At 40.2% G+C, this 14445-nt stretch overlaps 1 protein-coding gene across 1 annotated transcript in view; it reads left to right on the top strand.

Annotated features, from left to right (window-relative positions):
- Positions 1 to 3181, top strand: part of LMNB1 (lamin B1) — a 41980-nt gene extending 38799 nt beyond the window's left edge. The window contains exons 8-11 of the mRNA XM_077817391.1: positions 378 to 482; positions 868 to 987; positions 1600 to 1713; positions 2438 to 3181. Coding sequence (XP_077673517.1) covers positions 378 to 482; positions 868 to 987; positions 1600 to 1713; positions 2438 to 2479 — 381 coding nt within the window. The 3' untranslated portion in view covers positions 2480 to 3181. The remainder of the gene's footprint in view (positions 1 to 377; positions 483 to 867; positions 988 to 1599; positions 1714 to 2437) is intronic.
- Positions 3182 to 14445: the final 11264 nt, after the last annotated feature.

A 14445-nucleotide genomic window follows, 5' to 3' on the forward strand; every position in this document is an offset into this window, starting at 1 on the left:
CTTCATATGTAAAAGTTTGAGTCCTAAAAGGTACTAAATATTTGTAATGGGGTTCATATTCTATATTTCCCGAACCCAAGCTGTGATGATAGATGTCACATTTAAAAAAAAATAAACCCTTGAACCAATTTAATATCAGAATTATAAATTAGATGTCATATGGTGTGATGTTTCATTCTGGAACATGAGAGCTAATCTGAGTCTGTTTAGCTCTGTAATTATGTGGACTTCAAATATTACAGAAAACTTTGCAAAGCTTTTTTTCTCGCTGTCTGTCGCGGGGGAGGGGGGGCTTTATGATGATTTCTATTTATCTTGCAGGAAATTATACTTGTTGGTGTAAATTTAATCTTAAATTCCTTTCCCTTTGTACATAGGATCAACCAATGGGAGGCTGGGAGATGATCAGAAAAATAGGAGACATTTCTGTCAGTTACAAATATACCTCAAGATATGTACTAAAGGCAGGCCAGGCTGTTACAGTAAGTGAAATTAGCTTTGATAAAGATGTGAAACCGTTTGAAAGCAATGTAAACACAAATAGGAGAATGAGTTTACAGTTTTTAGTCATATTTTCAGATCACTTAAGATATTAGCATCTCTGTTGGCATCAAGTGCACCTTGAGCCTTGACCATGCACTTGTACATGAAGATACACATTAAAACTGTCCAGTCTGCATGTACAAAAGTGGGGTTTTTTTTAAACAGGTAAAACAGATGCGCAGAGGCCTCCACTTTTAAGAGGGGTAAATCCACCAAGTTTCCGCACCTAACCACTTCTCTCACATACTAGCCGTAATCACAGATGTATTGTGTGACTGAGACTCATTTCATTCAGGTCTCTGTATGACTTCCTTTCTCTTCCAGGTCTGGGCTGCGAATGCTGGAGTTACTGCCAGCCCTCCCTCTGACCTCATCTGGAAGAACCAGAATTCTTGGGGCACTGGCAAAGATGTGAAAGTTATATTGAAAAACTCTCAGGGAGAGGTAAATTAGATTAGATATAGTTAAACCTTTCTTGAAAGACTGCTTACTGGACTGACAGATTAGGTGCTGGACAGAAGTTGCATCCCAATAAAGATGAAGCATTTCAAAAAAATGTTTGAAGATAGTTTTAGGGCCGGCTTTCCAGTAAGGTTGGTCTTGTAATGCTTGCCTCCTGGCATTATGATGAAATGCTTTTACTTTCTGCTTGAATTAAATCTCCAAAACTCAGTAGCATTTGCTTATAGAGATATTGGAACTGTGGGAACACTAATCTATTGAGGAACAATCAGTTGACTTCCAGGGAGAGAGAGAATTCTTAGAGCAGGAAATGTCTAAAAGAAAACGTATGTTAGACCAAAGTCCCTAAAGGAGTCCTTTTAGCTACTGGAGGAACTTAACAAGGAAAACAATTTGAAAAGCGCATTTCTTAGTAGGCGTTGCTAATGTGTATAGTATAGGCATATGAATAAAGTCTATTCAGGCCGCAGATGAACAAGCAATGGTTCTTTGTTTCAGGGTAGGCATAATATTGGCACCTGGTTTAGAAGCATCAGGTCTCTAGACTTACGAAGTGTTACTGTTTTATTATCTAAAACCTAACTCTTATTGTAGGAAATTGCTCAGAGAACCACTGTCTTCAAAACAACTCTACGTGAAGGCGAAGAGGAGGAAGTTGAGGAAGAAGCAGTTGAGGCAATTGAAGAAGAGGATCTTTTCCACCAGCAGGTATTTTGTTACGGGCAGATTAGTCTAATTTTTATTTAAAAAATGAGAAGCCAAGCACATGAGCACTGAATTTTGGGAAAATATCAGTCCAAGCTCATAACCAGAACACCCATATAGAGGTAAAGTTAGTGCACAAGATGCTACAGAATACTACCTATTACCATAAAGAGAGTTATGGCTGCTGTGGGAAATATTATTTTCAGTTGCCAGACTCTTTGGTTGAAAGCCAAGTCTCATAACATTGTTTATGGGATTAGTATAGATTCAAATTTTTGTTGAACAGTAGTTGAAGTACTTTTTACTTGCACATCTATGTTTCTGGGACTGTACAGTTTAGTACCTTAAAGAATCTTAGCAATTTAAGAAAATATAGCTATATCTTTAATGTACTCAGTTGAAAAAACTAATCGTACTTCATGCCCATTCCACAAAACTTACCAAATATCTAGCTTCACATTCCAAAATAATAATTACCCTTAAACTTGTGTTTTACTGGTTCCCTTTTTTTCACTATCTTCCTCCAGGAGAGGATACCTAGCATTCCTCTGGCTACCGAGGGTAATTTATTTTGAGTTAAAGCTCTGTAGTAATGACTGATTTTTGGCTTAGACTATACCAGGTATCACATGTTTTAGTGGTTTGAAGTGGCATTTTTAAGATGCTGAATCTTCAACTGTAGGGGTTTTTTTTTTTTTTCAGAGCTAACTTTCTCTATTCCTAACAGGGAGACCCAAGGGCAGCTAACAGAAGCTGTGCAATCATGTGAATTTCTTCAGTCAACCAGCTTCCTCAGATTATGGTAATCCTTGCCTGTAGAGCAGAGCCTTCTCAGAAGCACAATATTTTTATATTTCTTTTATGTGAGTTTTTAAGCTGCAAGTCTGATGGCCTTAATTTCCTTTGTCACCGAAAAGAAAGTTTTGTAAAAGAAACCATATCTGTAACTCTTGCAAGATGTGAATTGTTGACACTGAACTATGTACTGTCTGAAAATGACCCCTCAATTTTTTATGCCAGTCTTTTTTTATTCTTGTTAAAAGGGAAATATGCCACTGTGTTGTATTTTTTTGTTTTTTAGACTACATCATTTAGACTAGCCATCTGCTGTCGATCCCTTTATATTTAGGTGCTGTTGGGGAGTGGAAGGCATTTACAAGATGATGAATTCTTTTGTACTGAAGACTTTGTTTTTGTACTACGCAATCAAAGTTACAAAACTTTTTTATAGAAAAGACAAGCTTTTCTTTTTTAAAAAAAAAACAACAAAGCCTAATCACGTAAGCACTCATCAGAGGATGAAGGAAGCAGAAAAAACTTGTTTTATTGGTACCTTTTTCTTTACTTAGTTTCTTAACCAAGCGTGGGAGGGGGATGTTTCATGTTAAACATGCTAGTTGTGTTTTTAAAGATAGTGTAACTTGCTTAAATTTTCTTATGTGATATTAACAAATAAAAAGCTGTTTTAATATGACATGTCTTGTCTCCACATTTTAGGAAGAAAGCTAAAATTCTCTTCATTGGGGAAAGGGCTAGATATGGTGAAATGTGGAATGTAATCATAGATACCTCTGCATCTGAAATATGTGCTCCTCAGCAATCTGAAAGCTTCCCTATTGCTGCGCCCAGACACCCTTTTAGAAATTTACTGGGCCAGAAACTTTTTCATGCCTTTATCTAGACCGGGGTCGGCAACCTTTCAGAAGTGGTGTTACGAGTCTTCATTTATTCTCTTTAATTTAAGGTTTCGTGTGCCAGTAATACATTTTATTGTTTTTTAGAAGGTCTCTCTCTCTAAGTCTATATATTATATAACTAAACTATTGTCATATGTAAAGTAAACAAGGTTTTCAAAATGTTTAAGAAGCTTCATTTAAAATTAAATTAAAATGCTGATCTTACACTGCCGGCCCGCTGCCAGCCTGGGGTTCTGTTCACATAGGCCGGCAGCAGGTTGAGTGGGGCCTGTGGCCGGTACCCCAGCTGGCCAGGGGCTGGCAGCCATAACCCCAGACCAGCAGCAGTCTGAGCGGGGCTGGCGGCCGGGACCCCAAACCGGTAGTGGGCTGAGCGGCTCAGCCCACTGCCAGTCTGAGGTTCCCTCCGCCAGCTCCTGCCAGCCAGGGTCCTGGCTGCCGGCCTGGGGTCCCAGCCCTGCCCACATAGAGTGGGTACCTACCTTCTCCCTGATTCTAGCCCATTCTCTTCCTCTCTCTCGCTGCACTGAGCTGAGGGTGGGAGTGCACTGAGCACAGGGCAGGGGGTGAAGGAGCAGGTTGGGGTGTAGGGTTTGGCCAGGATCTAGCATGAATGCCTCAGGGTTGAGGCAGGAGGTTTGGGTGTGGAATGCTTACCTGGGCAGCTCCCATTTGGTGCGAGGGGTGCAGGCAGGAATGTGGGATGGGGGGTGCAGGAGCTCCCGTTTGGTGCTCAAGGTGGGGGTGAGAATATGGGGGGTGCAGGAGTCAGGGCATGGGGCTCGGGGTGTGTGAGGAGGGCACAGGAGTCAGGGCTGGGGTCGTGGGGGGGTGCAGGGGTCAGGGCAGGGGGCTGGGGTTGTGGGTGTGGGCTAGGGTCATGGGGGTGCTCCCAGCTCCCTGCCCAGAGCAGGTCACGGGGGGATATGCCCCGATTTTTCCCCCCCTTTCCCCACGGCCCCGTCCCCACCTCTTCTCCGCCTCCTCCCTGGAGCAGCGAGCGCTCTGCGGCTCTGCTTGTCCCCCTCCCTTGCAAGAGCCGTCAGCTGATCAGTGGCAGGGAGGGAGAGGAGGAAGGGCAGGAACCCAGCATGGTGGGGGGTGGGGGGAACCTTGCCTGCCTGCAGCAGCAGCTGGCAGGACCAAGTTTCTTCACCCTGCCCCTGCAGGGAGGGGGGGATGAGGGCAGAGAAGAGTGGGCCGGGGTGGGCAGGATTTTTAATGGCATGCTGCTGCCTTCCAGGATCCCAGCCTGGATTCGGCAGTGGGCTGAGCGGGGCCGGCAGGTGTGACCCGGCAGGCAGCAGCGTGGCATTAAAAATCAGCTTGTGTGCCGTCTTTGGCATGCGTGCCATAGGTTGCCGACCCCTGATCTAGACTACAGAAAGTCCAAATGAGGGTTTGGAATTCAAGCGTTCTGTCTGTGGTTCGCTCTCTCCTGGAAGTGAGAGCCATAAACTACGTATGAGTTGGTTAAATACTTAAACTAGATTGAGGCTAGGTTAATATCTATGCTAATAAAATTGTTACTTGGCTTGTATAATTCATGCAACTACTTCAGATTGGTTGTTTCTTGACATGCAGAGAAGAGGGTTCAGCTGGCCTTCAGATATCCATGTAAAAAGTGATTACTCTCAAAGGTTCAAGTGGCAGTCATAAGTTTTGCCAGTTGGTCTTGAAATCTTCCTCCAGTGAAGAATGTGCTCAATGGAATTATTTGGAGTGAAACGTCCTTCTATTTGGTCATCTACTCAACACTTCTTTATTGGGGCATGCATTATCCTTAGCTGTTCCTGAAAGTTGCTTTGCCTTGAATATTTCTGGTAGTTCTCATGGTCTGTTCTTACAATTAAAAAAAAAAAGGACATAATATTTGTAATGGGGGAAACACTCAAGTTTTCATTTGGATAAAGCACTACAAATATGCATACTCATAACTCCTTAGAAATACTATGAACAACTTTTACCATAGCAGTTAAGAATTTCTTCTTAAAACTCTGGCCACAATGAGGAAAGCACAGGAGTGACCTGAAAACAAAATCAATTAAGCTTTTTCTTAAAAACACAAAGTTTGGGTTGAGTTTTGGGTAAATTTGAAAAAATCAATTTGGAGTATTTTTTTTTTATTTTATTTATTTATTTTTGGAAATTGGTTTGTCTATATCAATTTAAATATTCCTTGCTAAATCTTATAACTTGTCTAAAACTTTTCCTATGTTTGACCAATGGGGCTAATTGATCCATGTTTATATTAATCTCTCTGTTGTCTGTGGCTTTCTTCAGAACTGAACACACTCTCTTCACGTATCCTTTCCGTGTAGGAAATGGTCACTTACATTCCTCATCTATACTTGCTATTTACAGTTTTAAAGCTGGAGGCAGAAACTAGAAGGGTATTCCAATTAAGGCCCACTCAGTGTCAATTAAAGTGGAATTCCATTCTGTACTGCCAGTATTATGACTATATTCCACATGTAGCCATCGGTGCTCTGTTTGCAGAACTTGAAACGCCAAAATCATAATTAAATTTCCGTGGCTTCAAGTTCATAGAGCCTGTGCTATTTGCACCCATGGAACTGGGAATTTTACATAAACAGAACTGTAGTTCTGTTTTCCAGCTAAACCATGGATAGGAGCTGGTATTTGAAAATCTTTCTGTAAAGAGAGCTTCTTGTTGAGTACATTACAAATTTATTGAATGCTGTGGTAAATCAACATTTGTGGTAAATATCAATTTTAAAAATGGTGACTTAATAAGATATTCAGGTTTTTTTCTTTAAACTAGCAGGGTAAGTGCTAGTGAATATAAATGACTTTCGTGGTTATGTGCTGCTGAACTTAACAGTGAAACATCCTACCACAAGATGGGAGTCTTGCTACCAGAATGTTCCCTATAGATTTTTACCACTGCCTTATAAGCTTTATAATGACTTGTAAAAGTGTTGTTTCACTTTACTGAATAGACATCGTGAAGTAAAACATAGCCGTTTTAAGCTTTGGAAGTAAATTTGGATTTATGCAAGCTACAGTCTGTTTTTTAAATGTTAAATTCTTACTTACCATAATAAAAATTAGTTTTTGACACCAGCTCAATGGTTGGAGGGAAGGTGTCACATTTATATATACCAAGTGCAGTTTTTGTTTTGTGAAAAATGAAGATTCTTGCTCCCTCACACGGAGGTTTTTTGTGTATCCTGGAGTGGAGTTGCATTAAAACCCACTTGACTACTTCGGTTGCTGCATTAAAGTCTCTTAACATATGCACTGATTTAGGGGAGAGTTAACCTAAGCTGATGTATTTAGGACAGATCCTGATCAGTGAATTAACTGCTAATAGCACTGTGCAATGTTGCATTGTCTATGGTTCTCAGGACTATTTCTGAAGGTCATTCTTAGTTTATTCCCTGGCTTCCTAACATCTAGCAGTTAGCCTTGTAGATACGTTCCACTTGTGATGTGCGTGAACACATGAATGATTTCTTTTGCACTAATGTGTGAAGACTTTTTTTTTTCTCCAGTACATAACAGGTACAGTAAATCCTGTCCAAGGCTGCCATTTCTTGACAGCTGTAGGTTACCTCACAATATGAGGAACTATTCAGTGATTTAATTGCATGTTAGCCCAAATCTGGTATATTTTATTGCTATGTTAATACAGCCAGGTTCCTATTTGAACCAGAACAGCATTCCTTGTTAAATGGAAGCTGGTTTTATTTTTCAGAAATAAGGTTTATATAGTTCAAGTGCTTTTTAGCCTTTGGATCTGTGGGTCTTGAGGCGAGTTGCATGATCTTATTGGTTGGTCCTGTAACTTCTATAAAACAAGTTGCATTTGTTCTGTTCTTGGCAAATTAATTAACCCTTTAGCCTTAATCCATTTAAATACAATGGATGAGTACTAGTAAGTTCTAATAAAACCAAATATACCTATGTGTTCACTCCTGCTTCCACTTGATTTGCCTCCCAGCTGCATGGAGAAGGAAGGAACTATCCAAACGTGTCTGAATTAGACTTGTTCAAGCATCTGGCATAGTATAAATTCTGAGAAAATAAACCTAAATTGTTATTTAAGAGTCAGTTATTTTATTCACTTTTTGCGGGAGAAACAAACAAAATATCCTGAGTTCTTGTCTAACTGTTAAGGAAGGAACTACTTTTTCAAATGTTGTATATTTTGTTACTTATGTGGAGTCTTGAGCAATGGAGTGGCAGAGCGATATTTGGACAGGGAACTCTTCAGGGGAAACTGCTTTTATACTCATTCAGTACCTTGCATATTATGGACATATTGGAGAGAGGGGGAACAGTCCGCCTTTTTGAAGGCACAAAATGCATGCTAATTGATTATAATGTGAAGTAAGTTTCCTCAGGCAAAGGAGGGACTATCTAATGAGCAGGGAAGTAAACTGTTTAAAAGTGCCTGCCCCAAATAGGACAGCTAATGCTAGTCAGATGAGTTTTGCAAAGGAAACACAGGCAACTTGATCAATATTTAGAACTTTCTTAAGTTTCCCAACCTTGCTACTTTTGCTACATCTAACTCTGACTTCAGTCTTTAATTAAGTAGCTGTTGTGTGATACGAGTTTCTGCAGGCTACTGTAATAAACAGAAGTCTGTTGGAAATAGAAGTTGAGTGGCTGGAGACGTTTCCTATGATCTTAATTCAATAACTTCAGTGTATTTGAAACTGTAAAATATGTTACAGTCCTTGGATGAAAGTTGCTGTATGTGAGTTATAACTAAATTTAATGTCTTAGTGAAGACAAATGTTGACTCATTCCAGACTCTTTCCATTTCATGACTCTCTCTTTAAAGTTTCCATCTGTTTGATTTTAGAATAGCTGTTTTTCAGAACTCAGGAAGCCCATAGCAGAAACCTCTGAATAGTATTTAAAGGCAAAGAGACAGTATTGTTGCAAACAGTAGTGATTTATTTCTGAAATAAGAATTACTATGCTACGTGAATTTTCATTAACAAGTTATTTATGGATCCACTGCTGTGGACAGAAATCATTACTTGTGTCAGACAGGCAAAAGGTATCCTTGTTCTGATGGGTTTATTTTAAGGCTGTTGATTGATCACGGTTAACTCATGTAATTAACTCAAAACATTAATTTAGATTAATTGCAGTTTTAATTGCACTGTTAAACAATAGAATACTAATTGAAATGTATTAAATATTTTGGATATTTTTTTTACATTTTCAAATATATTGATTTTAATTACTAGACAATACAAAGTGTACAGTACTCTATCTTTTTACAGTGCAAATATTTGTAATAAAAATATAAACAAGTATTTTTCAGTTTACCTCATACATGTACCGATCTCTTTATCGTGAACGTGAAACTTACAAATGTAGATTTTTTTTGTTACATAACTGTACTCAAAAACAAAACAATGTAAAACTTTTAGAGCCCACAAGTCCATTCAGTCCTCCTACTTGTTTAGCCAATTGCTAAGAGAAACTAGTTTGTTTACATTTACAGGCGATCATGCTGCTGGCTTCTTATTTACAATGTCACCTGAAAGTGAAAACAGACGTTCACATGGTACTTTTGTAGCCGGCATTGCAAGGTATTTACGTGCCAGGTATGCTAAACATTTGTATTCCCCTTCAGGCTTTGGCCACCAGGCCAGAGGACATGCTTCCATGCTGATGGCGCTCATTTAAATTTATGACTGAACTCCTTGGGGGAGAATTGTATGTCTCCTGCTTTGTGTTTTACCTGCATTCTGCCATATATTTCATGTTGCAGCAGTCTCAGAGGATGACCCATCATGTTGTTCGTTTTAAGAACACTCCCTGAAAATGTGACAAAACGCAAAGAAGGTACCGATATAAGATTTCTAAAGATCGCCACAGCACTCAACCCAAGATTTAAGAATCTGAAGTGCCTTCCAAAATCTGAGAGGGACGAGTCGTGGAGCATGCTTTTGGAACTTTTAAAAGAGCAATACTCCGTTGCGGAAACTACATAACCTGAACCACCAAAAAAGAAAATCAACCTTCTGCTGGTGGCATCTGACTCAGATGATGAAAATGAACATACGTTGATCTGTACTGCTTTGGATCGTTGTTGAGCAGAACCTGTCATCAGCATGGACGCATGTCCTCTGGAACGGTGGTTGAAGCATGAAGGGACATATGACTGTTTAGCCCATCTGGCATGTAAATATCTTGCAACACCAGCTGCAACAGTGTCATGTAAATGCCTATTTTCACTTTCAGGTGACATAAACAAGAAGCAGGCAGCATTATCTCCTACAAATGTAAACAAACTTGTTTGAGCGATCAGCTGAACGAGAAGTAGGACTGAGTGGATTTGTAGGCTCTGGTTTTATTATTTTTGAGTGCAGTTATGTAACACAAATCATTTGTAAGTTCAACTTTCATGATAGAGATTGCACTACAGTATTTGTATTAAGTGAATTGAAAAATACTGTTTTTTAAAGTGCAAATATTTATAATAAAAAATATAAAGTGAGCACTGGACACTTTGTAGTGTGTTGTAATTGAAATCAATATATTTGAAAATGTGCAAAACATCCAAAATATTTATATAAATAGTATTTATATTATTTAAAAGTGAAATCCTGCAATTGATTTTTTTTAATTGCTTACAGCCCTGGTTTATTTTAAATAGACCCTAGAATATATACAAAACAAATGATACCTTTGCACTATTACTACGTGCCCATTGCTTAAAATGGATGTCAACTTTAGAGTTTCAAGGAGCTTCAAGTGCTAAATGTACCAGGCTTTTTTATGGCTAAGATTTTTTTTGGTCCTGTTCTTTGAAAATGTTTCCTCTGTTGCATGCAAGATCTCTCCAGCCCATTGGAATGGAAGCAGAGTTCTTTTTGTCTTTGTTAAATTTGAAGCATATTTACTGATTCTCCCTCCCCCCCCGTCTTCCCCCATTCTTTCCTCACTCTCTCCCTCAGACAAGTAGAGTGGATGTTTCCTTTGGTTTTCAGAGACCTTTTAGAAAGGATTCTTTCATCTGAGAAGTGAGTTTTTCGTTACCTTGTTTACACCCTCTGCCCTGTGCAGTTTTCTCTGTCACTTGCACTCCATCTGGAGATGAGGAGGAGGATTGTTACAGATGCTCTGTTGGAAGGGTTGGAGACTCCCCTAGCTTAGCAATAAATTCCTGAAATCTTATCCACATCTGCAGCAGTTTGAAGCCCCAGTGGCAACATTTAAAAAACTCCTGCTTCCCTGCTCAGAAGAGTAATTTTGCATTTGGAACGGACTGCAGTGCTTGGGGAAGGCAGTTAGGACCAGATGTTCTCCCTTGTACCTAGCACTCCACTGAGACATGATAGGGTGCCTACTTCTGAAGCCAGTGGCTTTGCTGCTGCTTTGAGTAGTGTTCCTATGGGTGCCCTCAGATTTTAGGTAGCAGTGTTTGTTAGGCCTGTGCATGCTGACCGCCTCGTGTCCTGCACTAAGGCTATATAGAGCTGTGTGGGCAAACCACCCTGAGTTCCTTCTCCATTGTCTGCTTGCGACAGACCGTCGGCAGCATCTGAGTTGAGTTTACTGTATTTTTCTCATGTGCTTAATAGTTTTAGTTCTCTATTTCCTTTGTGGTGGTTAGCTTTGTTTTTAAAACTATAGAATTACTACAGTTATCTTCTAAAAGTATAAGATTTTTTTTTTTTAAAATGACCATTGTACCTCCACCTGTTTTTGTTTCTTCCCCTCAGGAAAACTTAAACCAGTTCTCCAAGTTTAAACATTGCCTATGGTGCTGAGAGGCTATCCTGAGCAGTGACGGACACTCCTGGTGTGTCTGCTGCCTTGGGGAGTCACATGTTCCAAAAAATTGTAATTTCTGTCTGCAACTAAAGTCTGGTTAGAAAGAACCGACAACTTAAACTGTCTCTTCATAACAGAGCGTTCGCTCGAGCCAGCTTCTGACCCTGGTGAGGGGACTCCCCCCACATTACAGTGGTCTCTCAACAGGTCAACTGTTTCAACCTCCTTAGCGCAACACTCCCCTAGAGCATTGAAGAAGAAATGCCTCTCAAAAAGACTCCAGGAAGCAGTCTTCAAGTCTTTTGGGTAGAGAATCTGTCCCTGATTGATGGTTGGCGTGGTTAGAAACAACCTGTTCTGAGGAAGTAAACAAAGTGCTGTTACATGGCAGGAAACAATTTACTTGTGACATATATACCCAAAACTGGATGAGATTCAAACACTGGTGTGACCTAAAACATCTTTCACCTACATCTTTGCCACTATCATATGTATTAGATTATATCTTAGAACTAACAAGGACAGGTTTATCTTTTAAAATCCATAAGTGCATTTGGCAGCTATTACGGTCTTCCATCATATGGTAGAGGGTTTTTCGGTCTTTGCTCATCCTACAACAGAGGTTTCTCAAGGGACTGGACAACCTCCTCCTTCAAATCAAATGCCCTATGCCAACATGGGACCTCAACTTGGTACGTGGGTGTCTTACAAGGCCTTCCTTTGAACCTATGGCAACCTGCTCTTTTCTATAGCTGTCGATGAAAACTGAATTTCTTTTAGCCATTATTTCTGCTCAGAGTGGGTGAGATAGGGGCTTTGATGCTATACCCGTCTTCTTTAAGAATAAGGTCTGTCTGACCGCATCCCAAGTTCCTGCCAAAGGTATCTTTGGACTTGCACATAAATTAACCTATCCACCTTACAGTTTTCTTCCATATGCCACACTCGGATAAAGGATATGCAACATTAAAATATACTTGATGTTGAGAGGGCATTAACCTTTTAGTTCGGAACAAGTCTCTGAGGAAATCTCCCAGGTTTTTTCTCTCCATTCTGGACAGTGATCTCCAATTTCCAAGCAGAGACTCTAGATGGCTATCTAGCGGAATTGCCTACTGCTATCACTCTTGTGATCTTCAACCTCCCTCTAGAATATTAACTCACTCTACACAATCACTCTGTATTTCAGTATCCTTTCTTAAGAATGCTCTCATCACAGACTTATGTGGAGCTGCGGCTTGACTGTCCATTCATACATTTGCTGAACACTCTGAAGTGTCTAATGCCTCAGCTTCTGATGCAGTATTTGGCTCTTCTGTTCCATCTTCAATCTTAGACTTGACTCCAAAGTCCCACCCCTGTGTAGAGGGATACTGCTTGATAGTCGCTTAGATCGGAACTCCCATGGGAAACACGCTATCAGAGGCTCGTTCACCTGCACATCTACCAATGTGATATATGCCAGCAGTGCCTCTCTGCTATGTACATTGGCCAAATGGGACAGTCTCTACGTAAAAGAATAAATGGACACAAATCAGATGTCAAGAATTATAACATTCAAAAACTAGTCGGAGTACACTTCAATCTCTCTGGTCGCTCAATTACAGACCTAAAAGTCGCAATATTACAACAAAAAAACTTCAAAAACAGACTCCAACGAGAGACTGCTTGAATTGGAATTAATTTGCAAACTGGACACCATTATCGTAGGCTTGAATAAAGACTGGGAGTGGATATGTCATTACACAAAGTAAAACTATTTCCCCATGTTTATTTTCTCTCCCCCCCACCCCCCACTGTTGTTCAGACATTCTTGTCAACTGCTGGAAATGGCCCACCTTGATTATCACTACAAAAGGTGGGGGGTTTTTGTTTTGTTTTTTTCCTCTCTCCTGCTGGTAATAGCTCACCTTACCTGATCACTCTCGTTACAGTGTGTATGGTAACACCCATTGTTTCATGTTCTGTGTATATAAAATCTTCCCATTGTATTTTCCACTGCATGCATCCGATGAAGTGAGCTGTAGCTCACGAAATCTTATGCTCAAATAAATTTGTTAGTCTCTAAGGTGCCACAAGTCCTCCTTTTCTTTTTGCGGATACAGACTAACACGGCTGCTACTCTGAATCTTGAAGAAGAAAGAGAAGGTTACTCATCCTGTGCTGAAACTGTGGTTCTTTGAGATGTGTCCCCCTATGAATGCTCCACTACCCTCATGTCTCCCCTCTGCTTCAGGGTTCTTTACAACAGACTCCATGGTAGAAAGGAACTGAGGGCAGTTCATCCTTTCATCTATACAGCCTCGGTGCAGGGCATGAGGCTGTGGCGGGCGCACGCAAGGGCCAAACAGACCCTGCTACCTAAAAGCTCTGATCTGAGGTGCATAGGATTAGAGCACCCATTTGGGGGGGACAGCACTGCATAGCTGAGTAACCTGTTCCTGCTTCATTTCACAACAGATTGAGGGCACACTAAGTGCATTAAGTCTAAATGGATTTCAGCACTAGATGCTGGCTTGCCCTCTCCTTTAGAATCACCATCTTGAGCTAACTTTCTAGTTCACTAGCAAATACCTTGTGATCATCTTGGGAACAACATAAATCAACACAGCCAATCTGCTCAGGACCAGAATCAACATAGTTACAAAGTTTGCAAGCAGGTTCTGGTAATGGGAAGAAATTCTGTTCTGATACATGCAACAACACCTACTTTTATTTTCTGTCCTGCTGCTGTATTGTGTGTTCATCTTTTTTTAACGCAGGCTAATTCTAATTTAGAATGGTCTCTGACCCCACAGTACCCTCTAAGTGTTGTGCATAGTTTTGTATTTGTTCATTACTTTCACTTTGTGATGGTTGAATGGTTAACACTGGTTGCTACTCCCATAAGTTGTGCTTTCCATCAGAAATAATGGATCTGTCACAGGGGTAAGGCAAAACTTAGCTTTTTTTAATCTGTATTTTTAGCTGTTCCTAGTGTGACTTAACAGATCTGACCAACCTGTGCTTCTCTAGTATTCTCTCTAGGCTTGGCTCATCTTCCCTCACAGGTAGAATGCAAAGGAATGTTACATGGGGCTAAAAATGTCCCTCTGCTTGTTTTCTTCTTCAGTTCAATGGTTAAGTGTTAGTAATTTTTTTAGGTACTAATTAGCCTCATGAGGCTGTTGCATAGATCTTTACATCCAGAAGGAACTGCTATGATCAAATAGTCTGACTTCCTACTGAACACAGGCCGTGAATGTTAGAATAGTGTTTTCCTGTTGAG

The sequence above is a fragment of the Eretmochelys imbricata genome, chromosome 5 (assembly GCF_965152235.1).
Source record: "Eretmochelys imbricata isolate rEreImb1 chromosome 5, rEreImb1.hap1, whole genome shotgun sequence".
Lineage (NCBI taxonomy): Eukaryota > Metazoa > Chordata > Testudines > Cheloniidae > Eretmochelys > Eretmochelys imbricata.